We start from the raw sequence: 22949 nt of genomic DNA, 5'->3' as shown, positions 1-22949 counted from the left end.
TGTACCATGTCTGCATTCTGGTTCTGATGGAGCTGCTATAAAAGGGATGTTTTAGAATGAAATGAGCCTTTCTATGTCTCTGTGATCCTAGCATGGATTAGTGCTGCATTTTACTGCAGACCCCAAACAGTTAAATCCCAAATCCTTGTATGCTTGCCTATTCTGTGGGTGTTACCATGAAATACCATTAATCTGTAGCTCAGCCCCTCTGCATTCTGCAAGCTGATTACACATCAAGACATTAGTGTGTAATGTTTTTTTTCTTTATAAGTGCTTTGTCCCCTGAGTGCCCTAGAGATACTCACTGGAGTGTGAACATGTGTTTCTCAGATCTGAGCTGTACCTTACCAATCCCAACCTAGAACTGTTTCTACTCAACTGGGTTCATCCTTGGTGGCATCAATTTCTAGAGAAGGTTCCTTTGACATTGGAGAAGACAACTGTGTGACCCAAACCTGTCTAATAGACCATCAGAGACCAAGTGGATATCTTTCTGCCTGCTGGGAATACCAGGGTCAAAATAACTTTAATCTCTTTTAAAGAAATATTCCAAGTTGTTTTGGAATTTTTTTTTTTTTATGAATTATGGCCAATTCAGGATTCCAACTCCTTGGCTATTTCCTTGCCCTTGGAGGATGGATTGGTATTATCTCCACCACAGCACTACCTCAGTGGAAGCAATCATCTTATGCAGGAGATGCTATCATCACAGCAGTGGGACTATATGAGGGACTGTGGATGTCATGTGCTTCTCAAAGTACTGGGCAAGTGCAGTGCAAAGTGTATGACTCTCTGCTCTCCCTGGATGGTATGTAAAATATGAAGGCAATGTTACAGCTCACAGTAACTGCTATACCTGTGTCATGCAATATAGCTAGTATGGGCTGAGGATGCTACACATTGATACATCGCTGATACATGCTATAATATAACATAATAAAGTGCAATAGAATAAGTTATTAGATGGTGCTATATAAACAATACAATAGCTGAAAAATAAAGAAATGTAATGGTTTAACACAATCCACAATCCATATATATATATATATATAAAAACAATGTTGGACTTTAAATATATTTTTGCAAGACTAAATGTAAAGCACACCTTTATTTGTTTTGTATAATATAAATAACATATAGTATATATACTTGAAAACTAGCAAAGCTAACTATACCCTACATGTTAAATAATTGCATGAGATTATTATTATGTATTGGTATTATTAGTGGTATATTAATAATACCATTATTTATAGAGAGGCAATTCAACTCTGAAACATTGAAACAATTAACATTCAATTATTAGTATTGTAACATTATTCTATTCCCCTCGTTTGCTTGTATTTAATTTGTTTTATAAACCCATCGTACAGCACTGATGAATATGATTATATTATATATATTTGTATGCATGTGAAAATTTTCATTCGGGTATATAAATATGCACACAGCCATATACATTTGCACGCATGGTTAGGTATAATTTTAGTTTATTTGATTATGGCACCATCTACAGTCAGCTTGTTTTAAAAGTGTTTCTTTGGAATGTGTACATGTTATTTGTTTAATGTATTATCATGTTTTTGTTAATTTTTTTTCCCTTTGCATTGCAACAAATTATAGATGGGACAATCATGTGTATTCTTAGTGTTTGAATGATTACTGGTGGTAAAGTGGGGTTCATGGGATCATTTATTACTTCAAATCAATGCAAATTCCAACCTAACTATAACAATTAAAACATACCTTGCAGAGCTATTTAGTAAAGTGAGAAATCAAAGTGAATTTCACATTTAAGGTCGGACTAGTTGAACCGAAAGCAAAGCTCAATTAGAGAATTTCTCCATTTCGGCTACTCTGATCTTAAATGTAAAATTCACATTGAAAGTTCACTTTATTAAAGGATCATTCTAGTGTCAGGAAAACAAACTCGTTTTCCTGACACTATAGTGCTCTAAGGGTGCCCCCACCCTCAGGGTCCCCCTCTCTTGGCGCTGAAGGGGTTAAAACCTTCAGCCACTTACCTTAATCCAGCGCTGGGCTCCCTCGGCACTGGTGACCTCTCCTCCCCGCCGTCAGCTCCCGGGTGGAGCGGAATGCGCATGCGCGGCAAGTGGCGCACGCGCATTCAAACAGTCCATAGGAAAGCATTTCTCAATGCTTTCCTATGGACGTTCTGCACGCTGGATGTGAATTTTGCATCCAGCGTCGCAGATGCGCCTCTAGCGGCTCTCAGGAAGACAGCCTCTGTGCCGAAGGTTGCCTACCCCTGCACTAGAGGTTAGATTAACCCTGCTATGTAAAGATAGCAGTTTTTCTGAAACTGCTATGTTTACATCTGAAGGGTTAAAACCTGAGGGACCTGGCACCCAGACCACTTCATTGAGCTGAAGTGGTCTGGGTGACTATAGTGTCCCTTTAAATAACTATGTAAGAGTCCTTTAGAAACAGTAGTAATCTAATATCATAGTGTGTCTGAAATATAAATATCACAACATGCACAAAGAACACATTTTTATCTTGTATGCATTAAATGTTTAACTCTTTCAGGTCTACAACTCAGCTATTCTACATGCATTTTGCAAGTTGCCGATCAGCTCAACTCAAATCACACTTTAGTGAACAGTCCTCTTATTTACCTTTCTCATAGTAAGGGGCTGATGCACAGAGGTGTCATATTGGCGTGTATTGGCAACATCTCAACAGACAGCTCTTAAGGACACCTATCACTTAGAAATAATGATGGGCAGCACATGCGTTATATAGAATTCAGAAGCTTCTGTATAAAATTAAGCCATCAACCAATGAGGAAGCCTGCAGCACATACATTATACATGTGTTACCATTAACATGAAGACATATGTGTCCTTTAACCACTTAAGGAGACATGACATGTGTGACATTTTATGATTCACTTTTATTCCAGAAGTTTGGTCCTTAAGGGGTTAAAGGACCACTATAGTCACCCAGACTACTTCAGCTCAATTAAGTGGTCTGGGTGCCAGGTCCCCCAGATTGTAACCCTGCAGCTGTAAACATAGCAGTTTCAGAGAAATTACTATGTTTACATTGCAGGGTTAATCCAGCCTCTAGTGGATGTCTTCCTGACAGCCGCTAGAGACGTTTCCCCGATCGCACAATGTGAAAATTACATTGAGCACGCAGAACGTCCATAGGAAAGCATTGAGATATGCTTTCCTATAGGCGTTTTAATGTGCGCGCGGCTCTGGCTGCGCATGTGCATTCGGCTCCACTTGGGAGCTGATGGAGAAGGAGGAGAGGTCACCAGCGCCGAGGGAGCCCCGCGCTGGATAAAGGTAAGTGGCTGAAGGGGTTTTTACCCCTTCAGCTCAGCGGGAGGGGGCCCCTGAGGGTGGGGGGCACCTAAGAATTATATAGTGTCAGGAAAACAAGTTTGTTTTCCTGACACTATAGCGGTCCTTTAACCCCTTAAGGACCAAACTTCTGGAATAAAAGGGAATCATGACATGTCATGTGTCCTTAAGGGGTTAATATATGGTGTATATGGAAATTCCAGCTCTTATGAAATCCTCCATGAATAAGGTTTATCAGGGAACTGAAAAACATGGACCTTGGCATAACCACATATTTATTAGGCTACTAGACCTTTATATATTAAATAAAATCACAGTGGTAGACATGGACATCGTCTACGATAGCCAGCTCATCTGGGCCCCTACGATAGTCACATATGCTCCAATTTCTCCCTCATCTCCCAGTAATACCTGTTTTCCTCTGTCATGGAAAAACATCTCTTCACCTGCCCTGTGGAGCAGAGTGCGTGTGGGCACAGGAATATGTCATCATATTCAACCTCCTGTCCTTGAGATTAGCATGCTAAAGAGCAGTTAAAGAAAGATATCTCTGCCCTGACACTAGGCCAGTTCTAATAGGGCTGCAGGGCCCACAGAACCAACCAAATAATGGACAAAATGAAAAGGGTGGACCAGGCTGTGGGAGAAATGTGGCTTTTGAGAAAAGGTGCTCTAGTCTTATAAATACTAGTGGGTCAGTATTCGTTATTATTTGGAAAGTTTGTAGGACTCCTGGGTGCCATAATGAATGTTATATTGTCCATGTTTTGAACCCCTGACATTAGTTTGTTGCAAAATTGGAAAGCACCGCAAACTGGGGTTTTGCCTTCTTTTGCATGAAAAGAAAAAAACTGATGTGAGAAATGCTGAAGTTGATGAACATATGTTGCTTTCAGCTATGTAACTATGTAAACTATGCACTGTAATATGGAAAGTAAATAGTGACAAGTCTGCTGGAGCCATGTCACAGATTTTCACCATGTGGTCTTTATTGCAATAACGGTAAACACTACCCTTTACCGTGATCAGCTGAAACCAGGACTGAAACGGGGCTGGTCAGGTCTGGGACAACAAGTGGAGAAAATATTGACGATATGTAATGGACGCTCAAGATTCTGAAATGAATCTTGAAATCTATTTTACACTATGCACAACAATTAAATTTACAGCAATTCAAAGTAATTACAAAGTGTATCACAAAATTGATTGCAAAGTAGGCGAATTGGAAATATTCTAAAAGTCACCTCTGTTTACAGGATAACTATGTTGGCCTAAAATTTTACATTTATTTCACTTGGAATTTCCTCTGTTAAAGGTTTATCTGTTACCAAATCATTGGCAATAACAACCCTGTTGTATAACTTTAGCAGCACAAACTCTTCCAAACACAATAGGTAAGTCTTTTTTTTCTCGCTGGACTAAATCAATATTGCTGGGTGTTTTATAAAGGGATAGTTTTTCTAAATTTGATGATGTAGTCAGGAACAATCATACCTTCGAGTAGTGATAAAGTAATAGTGTTTTTTTTCCCCACTAAACAGAGAATTGAAATATGAAATGAAGAATTTTAGCAACAATTCTATAAATCAATCGATATTTGCAACTGGTTATTTTAGCCTGGCTTTCAGTTCACCCCAAATCATTGATTTAGTTAATAAACCCCATTGTGACATTGTTACAGTTTAAAAAAAAAAATACAGATAGAACTGCACTCATTTCATTTAAGAAAAATAACTGAGTGCAACCAGGCCAGAGGCTAGCACAAACCCCAAAGAGTTGAGAAAAAGGTGGAAGAAAAAGGTCCAGGCACTCCAAACCTCAGCAGGGCACATTTATTTAGAATAAAGTTTTTCTAGCAACGTTTTGAACCTACATTGGATTTTTGTCAAGCTAGTCCAGCAACGCTTCGACCCTACATTGGGTCTTTGTCAAGCTAGTCCAGCAACGTTTCGACCCTACATTGGGTCTTTGTCAAGCTAGTCCAGCAACGTTTCAACCCTACTTTGGGTCTTTGTCAAGCTAGTCCAGCAATGCTTCGACCCTACATTGGGTCTTTGTCAAGCTAGTCGAGCAACGTTTCGACCCTACATTGGGTCTTTGTCAAGCTAGTCCAGCAACGTTTCGACCCTACATTGGGACTTTGTCAAGCTAGTCCAGCAATGTTTCGACCCTACATTGGGTCTTTCTCAAGCTAGTCCAGCAAAGTGTCGACCCTACTTTGGGTCTTTGTCAAGCTAGTCCACCAACATTTCGACCCTACATTGAGTCTTTGTCAAGCTAGTCCAGCAATGTTTCGACCCTACATTGGGTCTTTGTCAAGCTAGTCCAGACCAGCTTTTCACATTGGGTGTTTGTTACAGCACTAAATTGACTAGCACTAACGAAAGCTAGCTGACTTGGAGAATTTATCCAGTTTTGCTATTCTGACCTTAAATTTGAATTCCCTTTGAATGCTAACATTAGTAAATCACCCTGTGTGTGTAGAAGCCAGTCATTGGCTATGGGATGTAATATATGCATCTGCAACACAACTACATATCACTAAAATGAGCTCTGCATAATTCATTACTTACCTTTGCCCTGCAATGTGTTATCCATTGTTATGTACATTACAAAAACACAGCGGGATAATGCTTGGATCCAACTGTACCTTGAATAATAATATATCCAATGGAAAAGCACAAATCATGTCAGTGTAGAATGTGAACGAGTCCGTTTGCAATGCTGACCTTTACAGTATTTCCCTGACAATGTGGCTTTGTAGCCATTGCTGCATGAAGCATTGCCATGACCTTGATGCCTGGTTACATTTGCTGCTTTAACATTTGGTTTCATTAGTTAGCACATCAGACACCTCCATTGGCCAAGAAAACAGTTGAGTGGGCTTTAAGGGAGGGGATGGTACGTAAAGCAGCATTGCCACTGTCTGGGGACCTTGCAGAATTCGCAAAGACCCCCTCACGGGGGTTGTTTGTGTTTGCTGGGGGTCCGGTGGCCAGGGGGGGTAGGGGCAGGTAGAGGTGAGATTACTTAGCTAAAACTGTCCCTTGCAGACGCGGCTCAGAAGCTCCAGGAGTCGCCGTCAATGCTGTACGCATGTGCAAGAGTACAGCATAGAGGTCTATGTGGGAACCAGCAAGACCGGAGGGTCCTCCATAGACATAGCCAATTCCCTGCTGCCCTCACTGGTCACGACTGTCAATATTGACTCTTAGAACCCACCCTGAGTCTGAGAAAGTCAGACGGAGGAGAAATGCAGGGACAGAGTAGTCCCAACTTTGTCTCTGTAAACTTCTTGACTGGGTTGGAATTTCAGTGATATTTCAACACAGTCAGAATTAGTATTTCATTAATACTCATTTTTAATATGGGGCGACAATGAAGCTTTAATCATTATGAACCACATAGGCTTTGGAGAATGCTGCATCCAGGGCACTATTTTTTTGGAAAAGCTATCTTCGTTAATGATTTATTAATTTTAAAAATACTCTGCTCAGTGTCCTTAGATGGTAGGTGTACAATAGTGTACCTCTAATCTTCATGAATACTGGATTCCCAACATCCTTCTGCTAGAAAATGAAGGATCTACAGTCCACAGAATCTTGAGTGCAGGACTGCTCATAAAACCTTAATTTTAATGCATCCTAACCCCTGGTAATCCTAATCCTAAATCGGGACTGGACAAATCCACTGTGGAAGGTTGCCATGGCAACACTGAAATTATACTTGGTGCTAAGAGCCTGAGAGTGGCTAATAAAATGTGTGTAAGAATGAGGCTAAAGAATTAGACAATGAAGTGTGCGTTTTTTATTAAGGACTTTTTCTGTGTCCCAACTTGAAAGTCCTAGAAATCCACCTCCCTGTGAGCAATCCCATATTATTGTTTGTATTTGGTAATTTATGTTGGCAACATATTCTTGCATGATTTTCCATAGAACTCTATGTATATTAAATGCATTTCTGTAGGAAACACATAGGTCTGCCATCATTCAGCATTCTACTGGCTCACTAGGAATACTTCTGTGTGTGCAAGAATTGTGGTTATCAAAATCCTGACAAAGCCAGTCTTACAGATGTTACGATGAGATGATTACAGGTAATTTAGAAGAATAAGCATCAATTAATTTTAGGTTTAAAGAAACAGTCTGTTTACCATAACAACTTCATGTAAATTGAGTTGTGATTGTGCCAGGAGGCCCCTTCTTATCCTAATGGGTTAAACCATTTTTGAACAGTTTAACCCAAAAGGCTGCCTCCAGCGCGGGATTGGCAGTTCCCCCAGGTGGCACCTAGCTTCTGAAATTGAGTTTCTGTAATTCCAAGTCAATCAGTAAATCCCTATTCTTAGAAAAAAACATTTTTCTCAATGGGGAGCTACTGATTGGCTTAGAGCGTCAGCTTATCGCTCCAGTCAATCAGCAGAAGCCCTGATCGGCTGTACTTCGAGCGTCCTGAAACTCAATTTCAGAAGCCTGATGCTACCTGGGGTAACTGCAGAACTGGCGCTGGAGGCTGACCTTTGGGGTTAAACCTTTTGAGAAATATTTAACCTCCTGGGGTGAAAAGAAACCAGGGGGCCTCCTGACATCATAACATCCTCATTTAGATGAAGATGTTATGGTGGCCAGAGTGTTCCTTTAAATTTCCTTGCTACCTTGTGTACCACACAGATGATTGCTTTAATGGAAGCTGCCTTTTCAGATCACACAGTACTTTCAGTGGCTGAGCTGTGTATGGATGGGCGAGGTGAGGGAATACATAGGGTGCATTTACTTACTTCTGTGGATTTGTTTTACAGTCATCCACCTAACTAGTTTGTTAGCGACTCCATCGGTCTCCATTTAGGTATATTCATCTGTCATGCACCCTGTCGCATACTCCCAACCTGTTACATACTGTAACCCAGACACATTCACCCAGCCACACCTACTGTCACATACCCCTTTACCCACCTAATCACATTTACGCCATCCTTGAATTACATCTATTTATCAACCATGTTACAGTCACACACCCAGTCACATGTCTACCCGTAGCCACACTCACCCATCCTGTCACATCTTACGGATCATTCACTTCTCTGCTCACATAAACCTACCCACCTAATCACCTACAACTACCAACCAACCCAATCACATAGCTCTCCGCACCCATAAACCTACATTTATCCACCAATGCAAGCAAATTCACCTACCCACCCACCAAATGTTTCCTACACATTAATGTACACGCTCACATGCACACATTATATACAGGCCATCATACACACAATATACACAGGTACACATATACTGATTATATATGTACCGCGTTTCCCCGAAAATAAGACCGGGTCTTATATAAATGTTTTACCCGAAAAACGCACTAGGGCTTATTTTCAGGGGAGGTCTTATTTCGGGGAAAAACGTGTGCTAAAAAGCAAGTCTATGTTCGGAATTCCCCCGAACATAGACCAATTCCCTAGGGAATGGAATCCTGCAAATCTATGTTTGGGGAAACTTTCTCGAACATAGATTAGCTTACTCACTAATAGAATACCGCAAATCTGTGTTTGGGGAAACTTCCCCGAACATAGATTAGTTCACTCACGAATGGAATCTTGAGTATCTATGTTCGGGGAAACTTTGCCGAACATAGATTAGCTTAGTCGCAAATGGAATTCCGTGAATCTATATTCGTGGAAAATGCCCCAAACATAGATTAGCGAATGGCTAGGGCTTATTTTCAGGGTAGGGCTTATATTAGGAGCATCCCATGAAAATAAGCTAGGGCTTATTTTCAGGGGATGTCTTATTTTCGGGGAAACACGGTAGTCACATACACAGTAGAAAATCCACATATTCTTAACTGGTTTAGAATGTTGGTAGCGGGTAGAGTGTTCCACCAAATTCAGCAGAGTTATGGTTAATCATTATTACTAACAACCTCATTTCTGTAAAGTTTGAGAATGTTTCCTATGAAGTCCTTTATTAAGGAAAGGCTGAGGTGTATAAAGGGAGAAAAATTAGATGTGAATAATGCAAAACAATTTAGTTCCATCCTTATATGGCATTGAGAAGTCATGCACATAGGTGTCCGTGCCCCTCTTCTCAACCCTGTGTGTAAATGCATTGATAAGGAAGTCTTTTTTTTATAGCATAAGAAGAGGCTCAGAGGGCAGACCTATAAAGCAACATTTATATATATATATATATATATATTTTATTTGAGCATGAAAAACAGTACAAATGGATTTAAAATGTGCTTGTGTCGAGGGTGTCAGTTTAAGCTTTGTCTATTGTTCTTATACATTTTGTTTTTTTTAATATACTCCTGTGCACAGACCTCTAAAATGTAGCTGGGAAGATGAAAGTATGTTAGAAATGCTAGAAAAAAAGTCACAGGTTAATGTTCTAGTTTACAATGTTGCTGTTTTTATGGGCAGTGTAGACCAAGAATGGGCAGTGTAGACCAACAGTTACCCTCGGGGGAGCAATCAGCTTCATCTTCTGCTGTTGCTGAACAGCAAGTTTGTGATCCTGAGGGATCTATTTGGTAACAAAAGGCTGGCTGAGCATTAAGCGAGGTATAGTATGGTTATGCTGCCCTAACATGCAAGACCAATATCAAAGTATAAGAAAATAGGACAGCAGGTAATGTGACAGAAATACACCTGTCGTCTCCTTCTCGTCTGGGAGGTACGGATCCCATGGATATTTGGATACACTCTACTTTGAGTTGTCAGTCCGTTTGAAGTCAGTCTATATTTTTAAAGAATAAAGACATGTTGAAAAAGAAGACTAGGCCATTGTCTGTAGCCAGATATGGAATGGTATATCTTTGGGCAGAGGGTTTGATAAAAAAAAAAAAAAAAAAATACTTGTATGTAGTGATGGTCAGGCCAAGCATACCACATGTTTTTAACTGATATTTCCCACAACTCAGCTAGCTTTAATCTTTGCCATGGAATACCATCAGCATCAGATGTTTGCGATACCAGCCAGTGTTGAGGAGAGCTATGTGTGGAACTGTTTTGTGCTGTATCATTGGTTATTTTGGATGGTATTGTAAGTAAAAAATTACATTGGTGGAGATTTATCAAACTGTTGACTTCAGAAAAATGGTGCAAAGATGTAAAAGGGGAGGAGTTACCACTGGAATGTGTCTGATGGCACTACTGATTTCCATGGTGATAGCCCGACTTTTAGTACATTGCATCATTTTTCAGAATACAACACTTTGACAAATCTCCCAGTGTCTTTTCAGTAATATCATCGGTGAGTTCACAATGCAATTGTCCCTTGAGATATAAAATGTTAGGCTATTGGCTAGATTCTGCTATAAGACAAACATATTCTCGTATTTTTTTAGGTCTTTAATTCCTCAAACTGACCATGTTTCCTATTCTAAAATTACTTGGAATGAAATTTTGAAAAATGAATTCCTGTCACCCAGTTAGCAATATTTTCATTAAAAAAAAGCTACAATGCTAGGAATACAAACATGTATTATTAATGCTACAGTTTTCTCCTCTTTATTTAGATTCAGGGCCCCCGAAAATCTAGATAAAAATTGGTGGTGGGGGGGGGGGGGGGGGGGAAGGATAGGTGAGACGTTTAAAGAGACAGCTTTCCCAAGCAATATTCTCCATGATCTCCTAATGTGAGTATGATTTTATTTTATTTTCATGATCAATGTGTATCACAGGTCACATACTTTGACCCTATTGCTTATTCATGTACTACATTGTGCTCTGCCCTTCCCTGAAATGAAGTTAACTGATTCTCTCGTGTATATATATATTGCCATTCATTTGAAATTAAAATTCCTCTAAGAAAGTTCAAGCAGTTCTTCAAGGGAGGAATTGTAAAAAACAAAGAGATTAATTCAGATCTCAGCAGTCCTGGTTTTTATTCCATGGAATGTACTTTGTTGTAGCATTGAGAAAGCTCAAATCTAGTTTTTACTATAAATCCCTGCTCTGATGTTGGCAAGGGTCTTGTAGTTGGCCACAAACTAATGGTATTCTATTAAAATTAAAGCATTCTTAAAATATTTTTCAGCGGCGGAGATATCTCTTAAAATACACGCAAGAAAAACAAGTGGTCAGGTGATCTTTAGTAAAAGTGAAATTTCAACAGTTAGATGTGGCATTTAAATAAATGTAGCAACTGTTTTTTTGTCTTACATGTGACTGCTTTAGTTTTGATTTTCCCTTCTTTTTTGTCTATTATTATGCCTATGACTAAGGTCCTTTCCAAATGATCTACATTTTTTGGCTAAACATTTAGAATTATTTGATATTATAAAAATATAAAAGTTTGTAATATTTTTTTTCATATATTTTTATATTTACCATATATTTTTAAATAATTTAATAAATATTACATCATTTGGAAAGTTTATCCAACAATATTATATTGAGGTCAAAATGAGTAAGAATTTTCTCGATCCAGTACAGAGATATAAAATGAAGCATTCTATCATCCTATCAGAGCATAGGACATCGCTGTTTCTATCCCTGTGACAATATAATAGATTACCTATTACCGAAATGCACATTTTATCAGTGCTCCCTGCATGGTGCCCTGAAAACAGCACTTGGGTGTCTAATGATGCGCTTACGCTATGTTTGTTGGGGACAGTTCTGTGCTGTCCCCAAAAAGCAGGATGTTACAGGTATGACCAGTTTTATTCTGTACTTGGTTCATATACATAGTTATTATAAATATTGCAAGTAAAAAGAAAAGGGAGACTCCTTCTTCATATCCACAGTAAAGTCAGTAGACAATTCTTGAGAAAAAAACTTACAGTTTAGCCAAGTCAGTAGATGTTTTCCCATTAGTTTTCTGTAGCCGACATTGCTTACACTGCAGCTAGAGTTTCTGGGTAGGAAAAAATGCAAATTAGAGATTTTTTTCACATTTATTCTTAAGGTCTTCTGGAACCCAGCGATGCAGATTTCTTCTTTCATGATAAGGTGTGGTAGAGTTACATAGAACATCATAGAACATATCGCAGCTACATAGTATGAATATATCAATATTTCTTCCAAAGGCTCTTGGAGACTTAATTAGACTATTAGAAAACTGATGTAGTGTATACCTTTTCTCCCTTTTTCCAAATCTATAAATTATCTATATTTTTAGTACTGTCAATCTTCATGTTAACCTCAGCCATCAACCTTAAAATTCATAGCAGGGCAGTGATTAAACATTCTGATATTAATGCCAGGAAGAAATGCCCATGATATTTAATAGTCCATACGTTTACCCAACAATAATTTGCAACTGCAGCAAATTAAGGAAACATTTTGTGGAATTAGGGAATAAATGTTCTTATTACATAACCTCTTCTAGACAAAAACAAACAAAAGATAAGACAGTTGTGTTTTAACAGAATAGATGGGGAATGAGTAAAGTGGCTTTCATTGCATGTCGAATAACCAAGATAAGGTAAATACAATGTCACTGCTTGAAACCAAACCATCTCAGAATTCCATTCATAACACTCTCTACCTCAGTTATTATTATGATGAGATACAGTTTGTCATGGGCTGAACATTATGATGCCTTTACATGAGTCCCGTAATATGGATAAGATCTGTAATAATTAAAGACATACTAATTATAGGTGCATGGCGTACGTTTTGTATATAATGTGCCGAAAATAAACTGAACCGGTGCTTTGGTTTTCTTTATGGGGCAGAGCATAGTTCTTGAAGAACTAGAAGCAACAATTAAGTTATGAATAAATTTGCCCAATACCCTCTTTTTTTATATTTCAGTTCACATCCAAACCACCCGGGCACTCATGGTAGTTGCCATGCTTCTGGGGTTCATTGGTATTATCATCAGTGTTGTTGGCATGAAATGTACCAAAGTGGGTGACAACAATCCTATCACTAAAAGTCGAATCGCTGTCTCTGGCGGAGTCCTTTTCTTACTGGCAGGTAATTAGTAACTGAAAGACGTTAACAATTGTGTTTTAGTTTTATACTGTGAAAATGTGAATTTATCTATAAAATCCTCCTTGTATATATTCCATATATAGCATTCAGGACGTGCAATTGGACATATTAGTGGGCATATTAGCCCCATAAAAAATAGTATGAGATATATATATATATATATATATATATATATATATATATATCGGTTTTCCTTATATTTGAGCTGTTTGTGACATTACAATGGGATTTACTACAACAGAACATACTCTTGATCCACATATTATGGGTTGAATGAACAAACGTTGTCAATGAGAGCTAGCAGATTGTGTGCCTAATCTAATCCCTCTCTCTGTCTCTGCCATGTCTCACATAGGTCATCTTAACCATTACCTAACATTTTTGAAGTTATTGTCCCTATAATGCTAACATTTATAGTTTATCAACAAAATGATACAGATTATGTTATATTCTACAAGAGTAGATAACACAAGACAAATATGAGTTCAGGCCTTCCAAGTGTTCTAGATATAGAGGACCTGATCTGGAAAATGCCGTTCTGTCTTATTAGTATACATGTGAGCTGACCAAGAATATGCTTGTTGGCCTCCCACTTATAAACCTATGTGTCTGGACTGGCTGAACTGAAGGCAAGCTGAGCCATTATTACCCCTTTGCTAGCCACAGCCATGCATCACAGCTGAAATCTAATATGTATACGAATGTATGGAAAGATATCATTGGTAAACATTAAACTGAAATAAGAACATCATTTATTTTTTAAGCACTATATTTTTCTCCCTCTTTGTTCCTTAGGTCTCTGTACATTAATAGCCGTTTCATTGTATGCCACACAAGTCACTCATGATTTCTTTAATCCAAATACACCGGTTAATGCTAGGTAAGTGGACTACTTAATCAGGAGAAGCATACTTTGTTGTGTAAGAAGAAGACATCTTTATCTGGATTTTAAGTTTTAAATCTTAACACACTTTGCTGTATAAATTATCCATGACATATTAATAAAAAAGAGAGAGAAACCAATTAAATGTTTTATCAGTGCAAAAAAAAAAAATGAAGTAGGTAAAAAAATGATGATCACATTACATAGGAGATAATTTTTTCCATCTCGCATAGTCATATGAGAATTACTTTCCAAACAGATTACGCATTTATCTTTGGTCTAAATATTGGTTCTTGTGATCCGTAGCTTTATTCAGGCATTTTTGTTCAAGTAAATATAAACATGAAAAACAACACACAAGAACTAAGATAGAGGATGAATTGGAAGAAAAAGGGACAAGTGAAATCAAGAATGTTTCATGGGTTATTTATTACACCCTAAAAGATACACAGGTCGAAATGGAGACATTTAAGAGATACCTTCTTCATGGAAAGGGCCAGGAGAATATCATCACTTTGAGTCAAATAACAGTGATTGGACATTATCTGTGCATTGTAAAGGGTCCAATTCAGCCAAGTTGCAAAGTAAATGGACACCTGTAATAAGTCAAGATGACTTATTTCCTCAGGGATCTAACTTCTTCTACTTAGATGTGCCATTTTATGTGTTGGCAAATGGGTAAATGTCCAGTGAAGCAGCAAGCTACATCATTAAAACGAATGATGTGCCAGCTTTAGACGATAAGTTATGGTAAATTTGTCCTTTTTTTTTTTTTGTAAATTGAGAAAGTATTGTATTGAGAAGGAAAGATATTTGGATAAAGCCACCAAAGGGAGGAGAGATCTCCAACAGGTATTGTCAATGTGTGTTTACTTGTAGGACTCATGGAAGGCAAACTACACAATGTTCTCACACTTAGCTAGAGTTAAGGCATAGTGACTGAAATGCCTGAAAAATATGAAATCAAACGGAGAGAATTTAGAGTTATCTTGATATGACTTACAGGCAGGTACATCCAGTAAATCTCATAATTTTTGTTTCACTTTTTGTTTCACAACATTCAATATCCCCTCTTTATGACCCAATCACTGTGTTGCAGGTATGAATTTGGCTCAGCTTTATTTGTAGGGTGGGCTTCTGCCAGTCTCACCATGCTTGGAGGGTCTTTCCTCTGTTGTTCCTGCCCCAATGAAGAGAGAAGAGAACAGCAGTACTATAGACAATCTCAGCCTTCGGCAACTACCAGAGAGTATGTCTAACTCATTGTCTATAGCTGCATGCCGGTGCTGTTTTACAAATAATGGAATGTTCTGATTATTTTTATTTTATTTTATTTTTTTGTAAATAAGGTTAGATCTTTACAGTTTTTTTTTATTTTAATTTTCTTTTTGTATTGTTTCCAAGCCAAAGTTATACATATATATAGAGTGAATTTGAATTCAAGAATGCGCTATTTATGTACCTATACTGAATGTATGTTTTATTCTAAAGAAATGTAGCTGAGCAGCAAATTGGATTGTAAATGTCTCTGTCATTTCAAGGGTTATCAATAATAACAGTAGTAATAACTAAATGGCTTTGCGTTTTTAATGTGAGTCTTATTTACAGGGTCTCTGACGTATGCTCAGGAACTTAGCATTTAGACCTTTTGCTATTGGTTCACCAAAATATATGAGGAAATAGTTTGCAGAGAACAAATGAATATAATCTATATACTGACTTAACAGAATAACAGTGAAATATAAAGATAAAAAAAACAAAACAAAGAAGATTCTTCGTTTTTAAGTAGTTATTATTATGAAGGATATTATTAAAGGTGCTATTTCTCTCTCTGACAGTATAAGCCCAAAGTTACCTGACGCAGGTAATGTTGGGATGTGTGTACCATATATACATTGTAGCTTTTTCTTCTAAAGTGCAAATAGTTTCCGTTGCACGTTTCATTTACAAAGGAATCATGTTACCAGCTGTGAGAAAAAAATTTAGGAATATTTGAACAAGAAGTGATGAGGGCTCGGCTCAAGTTGTGATATCTAAAGTTAACCTGATATTCTGAATGTGGTGGGTTACGTTTTTCCATGAAGGCTGGTTAAGCATTAAAGGAAATGTCCACAATAGCCAGAGCACCCTTATTTAGCCATCACTATCCTAGCAAATACACAATGATTTACACCCCATTACTAATTGCTTTTCATTTCTAACTGTAATGTTTACTTTCGAATACAGGATCAATGCACACTGGGATTTTAGGAGGGGGGGGGGGGGGGGGAGAGTTGCGATCTAAAATCCTTGAAATAAATTGTAACATAATTTGAAGTTCTGCTTATAATGAGTGGAACAATGAATTTCTCAGTCTTTCAGAGGTATCAACTTGTGCTAAACAAAAGGGCCATTTGTGCTTGTGTAAAGACAAAACATGCTCTGTTAAAAGGTACTTGACTGTTCTTTAGAAGCCTTGGTTTGCGTGGGTCTTTCTGATGAAAATCATCTGTTTCCACTCCATTGAGATATCAAAAAATGACATGTGCTAAAGAATTTAACATGTCTGTAATGTATTCTAAAAACGGAGAGTTCTCTGATTTTGTTAAAACTGTACAGCAAGAAAACAAATAAATACAGCCTAATTAAATGGAAACGTTCCTTAAGAAAGATATTTTTGTTTTATTTTTGATTTACGAAAGCGTTTTTTGTGTTTCTTATAGCTGTGTTGCATGGCACGATCAGGGGATCTCATGATGAGTGTAAATGTTTTTTGTTTTTTTTTAATTTATAGCAGTCGTGGTAGTTGCAATGTTGGGTGTAAGATTGCTATGAAACGTTAGACTATATCACAACCGTATAGGAGATAAACATGTGTTAACGAAGTATGCAGTGAGAGATCTTTAAATAATTACTGCATAGATATGCAGCAAACGTGGTCATACAGGTAATTACAGCCAAATGTTGCAGGAAAAAAATGATGAAAGAAAACTGAATTTGTTTTGCTTGAGATACTGCTTGCATGACAAAATACAATTCGTGTAAGTTTTACGTTAAACAAATGTGGAAATAAAAACTGTGCACTCAAACAGTTCTGATCTTTCAAATAATAAAAAAATGGAATATCACAGGGATGATAAAATCTCATATATTGTACTTAAAAAAAAGTTTTATTTATATAAAAATTACTCATTATCTGTGTCGTGACCTGTTAGTGGGTAGAAGCAATATATCCACTCTTTATACTGAGTAAGCATTGAAATAAAGATAATTTAAAGTTATTATTTACCATTTCATCGTGATGCAGATTTGGATAACATTTCTGTCATGACACATATGTTGGCTAAAATAAAATTTGCATCTTTGTTGACAAACGAAAGCGATGTTCAGTAGGTTGTATTGTTAGGATGAATTGTTTGAGCTGGTTTGTTTTGTGTTTTCAAATAGTTAATTTAAAACCAGCACAGAATATGTCGAATCAGGTGTTTTTATTGAATTATCAATTGTCAGGAATGCACATAAGGTAGACAGAAATTAACTTGCTGAATCTTTTTCATGCACGTGATAGGAAAATAGTAATGTATAACTTTACAAACAAGAGTAGAAACAAGCAAAACGTAGAACAATCAAGTGTTTTTCATCCTAATTAGATCTTCATTTAGCTTAATATTAGTACCATTGTATTATATAACAACATACACGCTGAAAAAGAGACTAAATCTCAAATGTATCTTTCCTGTAGATACAAAAAAACAACAAAAAACAAACAAAACTCTTTTGTATTTCTATTACATTTGATACAAATAGATACAAAATTATATTTTACAAATGCGTTCTTGCAGCAATTCTCAAGGTAAGTGTGGGGGCAATAGATGGAGATGGGAGATAATCTCATGAAGAAGAGTCATGTGTGTTGTAAAAGCTAAGTGAGGCAAGGGATTTTCTGTCTTCGAAGATTGAATTCTTTATTAGTTAGCATTATTTCATGTTGGTGTGGATACATAATGGTGTATCAGTAGAGTCTATGTATGGTATATTTTATAAAACAACATGTCAGCATATGGGGAAACGCGTTGATCATTTAATGTCACGCTTTGTCTTACAGATGAGTTAATAAGCCAATGTTTGCTTATAGCTGCACAATGTTGAACCAAAATATTTTTGTTTTATTACCGTTTTCTCATATTTATCTGCAAAACCTTTCTTGATTCTTACCTGACATTTCACATGTGCTATAATATTCTGCAGTGAATCCTGAATGTTCTTCTGACCAGTCTTAGACTTCTTCCAACCAATACTGATATAACCTGGGCTTTCTCCTAACCATTCTTAATTAGTTCTGGACATTTTCTTGTAATAGAATCTGTGCTTTCTTTTAGCCAATATGGATCTTGCCTTAACTGATTGTGAATGTTATAACCGACCTTGAATAACCAACCTTGCTCACGGTGCCTAGAGAGATATCAGCTATGCCTCACTGATGATGCCTAACAAGGTTGAAACGATCGTCAGGGGTTGCTTTGTCTCTCGTGCAGAGGGAACTTGCTGGCATTTCGGATCTGGACTGCCCGTACGGGTGGGACCAGTCTGATATGCTTCAGATATGTTCTCTCTGTAATGGCACAAGATGAGCTAAAACCAGCTTGAGATCTAAGCGGGGACCCACCGAAGGGCAGGCTATTTCAGCTGCTGTCCGTTCTCAGTACACTCTTGTACCTTGTTTTTTGCTTTCCACTTTCCACTAACCATTTCCCTTTTTTTTTTGTTTGTTTGTTCACTTTTATGGGATGTTCAAAGTGTTATAGATTAAAACGAATATCAATAGTATTAGTACCTTCAGAAAGGAGATCTGCCAACGAAAAATCTTAAGGAGTATGTAAAGAAACATGACCAAATATTGACAGGAGCTTATCCACTGATAATAACTATATTGTACATAATTCATTCTCCCCCGGAAAAATGTTTACTGAAAGTGTTCTGCATGAATGTACAGTGTATAAGGAAAGTCATTCATGAATATTGTCTTGTGACAGGCTTTGTTACAGATGGTTGCTCTTAAATAACAGAGGGACTGTGCGGATTTACAAATAAAGGGGCCCATACATGGTTTTACTAATCCCCGAGAGAATGTTTGATGTAGCATACACATCATTTACTTTAATATAGGAAACTGTGCAGTGTGGACCCAATAATCAGTCACAAAAATGAGAACATACAGTTCTATTCAGTGCAGTTACTGGACATTATAATGTAGACACTAATACTTATACCTGTTTCTAAGTGACCTGCCAATAAAATCCTGTTTCCAGGAACGAATTGAAAAATGTAGAGAGATTTGTGCATTAAAAAAACGAGTTGTAGTGAATTGAGAATCATATTGCAAAATTTAGGAAACATGTGCTGATTTGGAAAAATTGTTTAACATGACTATAGTCACAGTTTGGGTATTCTAGCTGGAATTTTGCAATTTGGTGTTTAGTGAATTAACCCCACAATGCACCCATTGCATGGCTGGACATGCATGTGTACAGTACTACGGGAGCATGGATATGATTGTACTGTGTTATGAATGTAGAGGCTCATGCAGGTATATGCATGTATTCATGGGTTCACGGCATCTCAGGAAGCAGTTGGCACCAGTTCCAGAGATTGCTGTGGAAGTAAGCATGCTTATCTGCATTGCACAGACTGCACATCTCAACCTTTAAATGCATCAGTACTGCAAATAAAAATGGGGCGTCGAGTGGGAGAAGAATAAGGTGCTGGGAACTGAACTTTCCTGTAGAATCATGCTTGTAATTGTGATTTGGTTAGTTGAGATTGTAGGGGATGAATTTAATATGTTACCCATGGGAGGCTGTTAAGTGATTCAAAATAGGAAATGATTTGGAGAACATTAGAATAACATCATTACAAAAAACATAACAGATCCACTCAGAGCCAGTGCAATGATTTTTGGCTACATAAGAGAAAATGCATTTTGCCTGCTCCCTCCCCCCATGTGTCTCACCTGTGTTTCTCAAACACCCCCCTTTTGAATTTCTTACCCCCTTTAGTGTATTTTATCCACCCTTTAGTGTGTCTTACACCCCCTTGTGTGTCTCTTACAATCCCCCTTGTGTATCTCATACTTCCCCCAGCCCATTTGTGTGTCTCTATTTTTCTCCCGGCCCCTTTGGGTGTCTCTTTCTTTCAGCCCGTTTTGTGTGTCCCTCTTCCCCAGGGCCCTTTCTGTGTACAATGTCATACAAACACAGATATACAGTCATACAGACACAAACACAGACATACAGACACAGTGAGGGTCTGTAGTAGGGTATAAGGGCTGCACATGGGGGGGGGGGGTAGAGGCTGTAGTATTAGGGATGTGTAGTAGGGGAGTAGGGGTTGTAGTGGGGAACAGAGGCTGCAGGGGGGGTCAGTGACTGTAGAGTAGGCACAGGGGCTGTAGAGTGCGGCACAGAGGCTGTAGAGGGGAAACAGGGACTGTGGTGGGGGGGACAGGGGCTTTAGAGGGAGGCACAGGGGCTGTTGAGGGGGGCACATAGGCTGTTGTGGTGGGACAGGGACTATGGTGGGCGCTGGGAGCTGTAAAGGAGGGCTCAGGGGCTGTTAACAAAAAAAACTATTTGATAAAAAAATAACAATTTAAGTGTGTTCTCCCATCCCTGAGGCTTACTTTAGGCTAAGGAGGGGGAACCATATACCTGGTAATCAGGTGGGACAGCTACCTTAGGGACGCACCGGCCCTGGATCCACTTAATTCAATAGACTACATAATAACCAGGAGGCAGGACTACTTGAGTAAACAGAAAATTAGAAAATTATCCTTGTGTTTTTGAAATATGCTGCCATGCCTTTTGTAGCTTTTAGAAAATGACACCAGGTGCTTTTTTGTGTACATTTTTATTTCGTTGATATCTCAATGTCACAATGTCTCAGTTACAGGGGCATTCATTCTCGTGACAAAAATATAATTTTGCCTCTTCAGAAATCAATGGTAAGACCACACATTAAATGTGCTGCACAATTTTGGGCACCTGTTCTAAAGAAGGATATTATGGCACTAGAAAAAGTGCAGAGGCAGGCTACAAAATTAATTAAAGGAATGGAGCATTTTAGCTATGAAGAAAGGTTAACAAATTTAGCTCTTTATCCTCTTTAGCTTAGAAAAACGTTGCTCAGAGGGGATATGATAACATTATACAAATATATTTGAGACAATACAAACCAAAGGAAGGTTTTTATTTTATTTTATAGTAAGAGCAATAAGGATGTGGGATTTTCTGCCTGAAGAGGTAGTTTTATCAGAAACTGTAATATGTTTAAACAGTAATTGGATAAATACTTGCAAAAACATAATATTGAGGGATATATTTTTTAATTAATGGGGTAATAGTTTCTTGGTCCAAGGTGAGATCTGACTGTCATTCTTGGGTCAAGAAGGAATTTTTTTTGCTCAATTGGAAACGCTTCAAACTGTGTTTTTTTTTTTGCCTTCTTTTGAATCAACAGTAAAAACCGATGCCTGTGTAATTATGTATTCTTAAAACTATGTTAATTCTATAATACTACATTAATACTAACTGTATGCACCTTCTCTTTTACAAACGTCTGAACTGTACTAACAAGTATTTCTTTAATTATTCTAGTAGTTATTGTACAGTTAATCCACATATAATCTCTAAATTTCAGATTTGATTTAGTAATTAGCTTATCGTTTTGTCTAGAATCACAAAAATGCCTAGCAAGAAAAAAGAAGAAACAGCGAGTTAATATCGAAGGCGCAAAGATTACAAAAACAAAAACAAAGAGATTTCTCTATTTCCCGCAGAAAGGACATTAAGAAAATCTGGGGGAAAAAAAATTTGTATGGCATCAAAGTGTGCAAAAAACTTTGTATCTGCTCTTTTTTTAACGACTTCAGTGGCATATCAGTAAATAATTCATTTTTCGAGAATAGAACAAAAGGGTTCTGTGTTCAGCCATCTTGGTATACAAAGTTTAAAATGCGTGTGCCAATTGATGTGATGTTAATGTATATTTTTATATGGCTAATTTATTAATTCCAGGGTTGCCTTAGTAAATAAAACTACATTCTGATATTTGCAATGTTGAAATGCTTTTGTAACATACTAAATTTGCGAAATCTCCATATAACGCACGGAGAGGTCAAGATGTAACCACATATAGAAACTGTTTGTCATGTACATAAAGCAGTTCAATGAATACATACACAGTGTTACAAGACTATTTTTCATATGACTTTGTATATTATGAATATAGAACTATGTTTGATGGATTTTTTTTGTAACTTTTTTTTACTAATAAAATGATGTAAACAATTTTGTTTAGATTATTTTCTAAATCTTGACGAAATATGATTTTTTTTCTGATTAGAAGAAATAAAAAATATTCTTATTCTTACACTGTATAAACATTTAAACATGTACAGCATATGGGCACCTAAAAAGAAAAAAACTGTACACACCAAAACACAAGAATGGATATAAAAAAATAGCTATCAAAAAGGCAACTGGAGATGGTGGGATGCTAGATTTTACCCCAGATTTTTATTCTGCTTCCTAGCTTGTCCGGCTCTGCCAATTTTACCACATGTACTTTAATGGGTACTCCAACTACCACAACCACTTCAGTGGTTTGAAGTGGTCACGCTGGTAGGAGAATGTATGTGCAGTGTTTCCGATTGCTCTATCTGCCCCTATGGATCAGCCCCCACTGACTATCAAGTGTTTTCATTGGATGGTTTAAAAAAACAAACAAACAAACAAACAAAAAAATA

At 37.5% G+C, this 22949-nt stretch overlaps 1 protein-coding gene across 1 annotated transcript; it reads left to right on the top strand.

Moving 5' to 3' along the window:
- The first annotated feature begins 232 nt into the window (after positions 1–232).
- CLDN19 (claudin 19) lies at positions 233–22492 on the top strand. The gene is made up of 5 exons (XM_063436706.1): positions 233–808; positions 13102–13266; positions 14080–14164; positions 15267–15416; positions 21877–22492. Exons 1-5 carry the CDS (start codon positions 586–588, stop codon positions 21920–21922), a joined length of 669 nt encoding a protein of 222 aa, XP_063292776.1. The 5' UTR covers positions 233–585; the 3' UTR covers positions 21923–22492.
- The last annotated feature ends 457 nt before the right edge of the window (positions 22493–22949 follow it).

The sequence above is a fragment of the Pelobates fuscus genome, chromosome 11 (assembly GCF_036172605.1).
Source record: "Pelobates fuscus isolate aPelFus1 chromosome 11, aPelFus1.pri, whole genome shotgun sequence".
Taxonomy (NCBI): Eukaryota; Metazoa; Chordata; class Amphibia; order Anura; family Pelobatidae; genus Pelobates; species Pelobates fuscus.
Note: the sequence above shows the minus strand (reverse complement) of the source record. Positions and strands in the feature narration are given on the sequence as shown.

Excerpts from the sequence above, each read along its gene's own strand:
- CLDN19 (XM_063436706.1), top strand. The coding sequence starts at position 586 with ATGGCCAATTCAGGATTCCAACTCCTTGGCTATTTCCTTGCCCTTGGA. Across the intron at positions 809-13,101 it reads CTCTCTGCTCTCCCTGGATG|TTCACATCCAAACCACCCGG; the intron begins GTATGTAAAATA and ends TTTATATTTCAG. Across the intron at positions 14,165-15,266 it reads AATACACCGGTTAATGCTAG|GTATGAATTTGGCTCAGCTT; the intron begins GTAAGTGGACTA and ends ACTGTGTTGCAG.